The sequence below is a fragment of the Pseudorasbora parva genome, chromosome 17 (assembly GCF_024679245.1).
Source record: "Pseudorasbora parva isolate DD20220531a chromosome 17, ASM2467924v1, whole genome shotgun sequence".
Lineage (NCBI taxonomy): Eukaryota > Metazoa > Chordata > Actinopteri > Cypriniformes > Gobionidae > Pseudorasbora > Pseudorasbora parva.
In genome coordinates, this window is record NC_090188.1 from 827,239 (window position 1) to 832,238 (window position 5,000).

General features: G+C 48.4%; 1 protein-coding gene across 1 annotated transcript in view; it reads right to left on the minus strand.

Annotated features, from left to right (window-relative positions):
• Positions 1–5,000, minus strand: part of LOC137044899 (serine/threonine-protein kinase 32C-like) — a 104,433-nt gene that overhangs the window by 5,937 nt on the left and 93,496 nt on the right. The window contains exons 5-7 of the mRNA XM_067421277.1: positions 3,568–3,605; positions 3,049–3,138; positions 1,850–1,953 (exon numbers count right to left, since the gene is read on the minus strand). Of these exons, the coding sequence (XP_067277378.1) occupies positions 1,850–1,953; positions 3,049–3,138; positions 3,568–3,605 (232 nt within the window). The remainder of the gene's footprint in view (positions 1–1,849; positions 1,954–3,048; positions 3,139–3,567; positions 3,606–5,000) is intronic.

A 5,000-nucleotide genomic window follows, 5' to 3' on the forward strand; every position in this document is an offset into this window, starting at 1 on the left:
CAAAAACACACACACAGAACGCTGGACACACACAGTCAGACAGGCACACACACACACACACAGACAGTTGGACACACACAGACAGACAGGGAGAGAGAGACACAGTCAGACACACACACACACACACAGTCAGACACAAAAACACACACACACACACACACACAGACAGTTGGACACACACAGACAGACAGGGAGAGAGACACAGTCACACACACACACACACAGTCAGACACAAAAACACACACACAGACAGTTGGACAAACAGTTAGTCGGACACGCAGACAGTCGGACACGCAGGCAGTCGGACACCCAGACAGTCGGACACCCAGACAGTCGGACACGCAGACAGTCGGACACCCAGACAGTCGGACACCCAGACAGTCGGACACCCAGACAGTCGGACACACAGACAGTCGGACACGCAGGCAGTCGGACACCCAGACAGTCGGACACCCAGACAGTCGGACGCAGACAGTCGGACACGCAGACAGTCGGACACCCAGACAGTCGGACACCCAGACAGTCGGACACCCAGACAGTCGGACACCCAGACAGTCGGACACCCAGACAGTCGGACACACAGACAGTCGGACACACAGACAGTCGGACACACAGACAGTCGGACGCAGACAGTCGGACGCAGACAGTCGGACACAGAGACAGTCGGACACAGAGACAGTGGGACACAGAGACAGTCGAACACAGACAGTCGGACACGCAGACAGTCGGACACGCAGACAGTCGGACACAGAGACAGTCGGACACGCAGACAGTCGGACACGCAGACAGTCGGACACGCAGACAGTCGGACACCCAGACAGTCGGACACACAGACAGTCGGACACGCAGGCAGTCGGACACCCAGACAGTCGGACACCCAGACAGTCGGACGCAGACAGTCGGACACGCAGACAGTCGGACACCCAGACAGTCGGACACCCAGACAGTCGGACACCCAGACAGTCGGACACCCAGACAGTCGGACACCCAGACAGTCGGACACACAGACAGTCGGACACACAGACAGTCGGACGCAGACAGTCGGACGCAGACAGTCGGACACAGAGACAGTCGGACACAGAGACAGTGGGACACAGAGACAGTCGAACACAGACAGTCGGACACGCAGACAGTCGGACACGCAGACAGTCGGACACAGAGACAGTCGGACACGCAGACAGTCGGACACGCAGACAGTCGGACACGCAGACAGTCGGACACGCACACAGTCGGACACGCACACAGTCGGACACGCACACAGTCGGACACGCACACAGTCGGACACGCACACAGTCGGACACGCACACAGTCGGACACACAGACAGTCGGACACACAGACAGTCGGACACACACAGTCGGACACACACAGTCGGACACACAGACAGTCGGACACACAGACAGTCGGACACACAGACAGTCGGACACACAGACACTCAGATAGTCAGACAGACACACACAGTCTGACACACACACACAAACACTCAGATAGTCAGACAGACACAGTCAGACACACACACACAAACACTCAGATAGTCAGTCAGACACACACACACACAAACACTCAGATAGTCAGTCAGACACACACACAGTCAGTCAGACACACACACACACACAAACACTCAGATAGTCAATTAGACACACACACAGTCAGACACACACACACTCAGATAGTCAGTCAGATACGGTGTATAATATTTTTGTGCTAATGTTTTAAGAACATTATTCAAGCCCTGATAACTTAGAATGAGTTATTAATGTTGACAGAAGAACGTTTGTTCATAACGCTGAGAGAACCTTGACAAACGTTCTGAGATCATTAGCTGGGGCGGTGTAGAGTGGCTCATCTTACCCAGCCTCGTAGAACCTCAAAGATGGTCACGCCCAGAGACCACCAGTCCACTTCTAACGCATAACCGGTTCCACCGCTCACGAACGACTGGAAGATCTCTGGAGCTGCGGAGACCACACACACACACACATTCAGACAGGGCCGACACACACACACACACACACACACACACACACACATTCAGACAGGGCCGACACACACACATTCAGACAGGGCCGACACACACACATTCAGACAGGGCCGACACACACACACACACACACACACATTCAGACAGGGCCGAGACACACACACACACACACATTCAGACAGGGCCGACACACACACACACACACACACACACACACACACACACACACACACACACACTCACACACATTCAGACTTTCATGGTTTTTCCAGTATTTCTGGTTTACTGGATCAGCAATAGTTTCAGCAGTTTTGATTGATATGCTGTCGAATGTTTGATTACCGCATTATTTTAAAAGTGCATCAGCAATGCTTCTATCTGTAGTTTCTGTTTCTTCGCCTGTGTTTTGATCAGGAGCAAAGAGTTAATATTGTCTTTACACTTCGCAAAAATAGTTTTTTTTTAAAAAGAACTGATCACTAAAAGTTGTTTTGGAGGACTAAAATATCATTCTGCACACTGCAAAAAATGCTCTTCTTACTCAGTATTTTTGTCGTTTCTAGTCCAAACATCTAAAAAATCTTACATTAAGAAACATTTACTAGACAAGCAAAAGTAATTGTCTTGTTTTGGGAAAAATAACTCAAAATGAAGAGAGTTTTTGCTTAAAATAAGATAAATAATCTGCCAATGGGGTGAGAAAAATAATCTTAATTCAAACAGAAAACAAGATTATTTTTCTCACCCCATTGGCAGATTATTTATCTTATTTTAAGCAAAAACTCTCTTCATTTTGAGTTATTTTCCCCAAAACAAGACAATTACTTTTGCTTGTCTAGTAAATACTTCTTGCTTTAAGAATCTTTAGATGTTTGGACTAGAAACAAGACAAAAATACTGAGTAAGAAGAGCATTTTTTGCAGTGTGAATCTATCAGTAGTTTCTGCTTCTTTTCCTGTGTTTTGATCAGGAGATTCTGTAGTCTTATAGTGTGTGTGTGTGTGTGAAGTGTGTGTAGATCTGATGATTGTGCAGTGTGAGCTCAGGATAATGAGCTGATGTTTCTTACCCATATAAGGCTTCGTTCCCGCTAACGCCGTGGCTCGCTCACCGTCTTTGATTATCGTAGCGATGTTAAAGTCTGTTAAATGTGCGTGACCTGAAGAATAACAGAGAGAGCAGAAGAGAGAGGTGTCTATCGTGAGCAATAATTCATGAAAAGACCGACATGATCATAGAGACACTGAGATCTACATACACACAGTTCTCACACACACACACTCTCTCTCTCTCACACACACACACACACAGTTCACACAGTTTGCACGCACGTACACACACACACACACGTTTGTTTTATGAGACATTAAGGGACATTCCATAGGCGTAATGGTTTTTATACTGTACAAACCGTATTTTCTATCCCCTTACACTGCCCCTAAACCTACCCATCACACACACACACTGCTCCTAAACCTACCCATCACACACACACACACACACACACACACACACACACACACACACACACACACACACACACACACACACACACACACACACACACACACACACACACACACCTCACCTTGCTCGTCCAGGAGGATGTTGTCAGGTTTGATGTCCCTGTGTGGAGAAACAATGACATCATCAGGTCAGTCCACAGACTCCACACCTTCACTTTATTTACATGTCACGTCTCTCTCTGTGTGTGTGTGTGTGTGTGTGTGTGTGTGTGTGTAAGAGTGACATGCTTTGCCTTTTGTGTGAATGTTCAGCTCTTTTAGGATAGGCATCACAGTTCGCTAATTACAACGAGCGCACACATGCACACGCGCACACACACACACACACACACGCACACAGTAAGTATTTAAGAATAAAGCCCTGTCCAGCTTAAACCACACTCTGATTCCTCACAGCTAATTAACAGCGAGCCGTTCCCCTGCTGTCATGATGATGCCAGAGAGCATGATGGGATTAATTCATGCAGATCTGAGACACACACACACAGTCACACACACACACAGTCACACTCACTAACACACACACACACACACACACACACACACACACACACACACACAGACGCTGGTGATTCAGAGAGGGTCACATCAAGCGGTGGAGATTCTTTCAAGGATGCAGAAGATGTTGTAATTACGTAATTTTTTTTAGCATGCTGTGTGTGTGTGTGTGTGTGTGTGTGTGTGTGTATGTGTGAGAGCTCTACCTGTGTGAGATGACCCTAGCCCTCGATTACCTGCAGAGTCAACACATCATGCACAGGTGTGTGTGTGTGTGTGTGTGTGTGTGTGTGTGTGTGTGTGTGTGTGTGTGTGTTACTGCTCTGAGTGGCTGCAGGCGTTTGCTATGATGTTCTGTGTGTTATGAGTTCAGCTCGTGTGTCCTGACTGTGATCAGACCAGATGTTTCCAGAGGTTTCTTCATCTCTCTCTGTCTCTCACACACACACACACACTCTCTCTTTCCTCCACTGGGACTAAATTTACCTCCGTGGCTCCGTGACACGACACACTGTTGCTAGGAGACACTTCTCCCCAACTTAGTGCAACTAAAACACTACAGACAGAAAACACTCCTGAAGATACAGCCGAATCACTGACACACACACTCTCACCTGTGTGTGATGTGTTGGTTCTGCAGGTAGTCGAGGGCCAGGGTCATCTCACACAGGTAGAGCTCACACACACACACACACACACACACACACACACACACACTCTCACCTGTGTATGATGTGCTGACTCTGCAGGTAGTCGAGGGCCAGGGTCATCTCACACAGGTAGAGCTCTCACACACACACACACACACACACACACACACACTCACTCTCACCTGTGTATGATGTGCTGACTCTGCAGGTAGTCGAGGGCCAGGGTCATCTCACACAGGTAGAGCTCTCACACACACACACACACACACACTCTCACCTGTGTATGATGTGTTGACTCTGCAGGTAGTCGAGGGCCAGGGTCATCTCACACAGGTAGAGCTCTCACA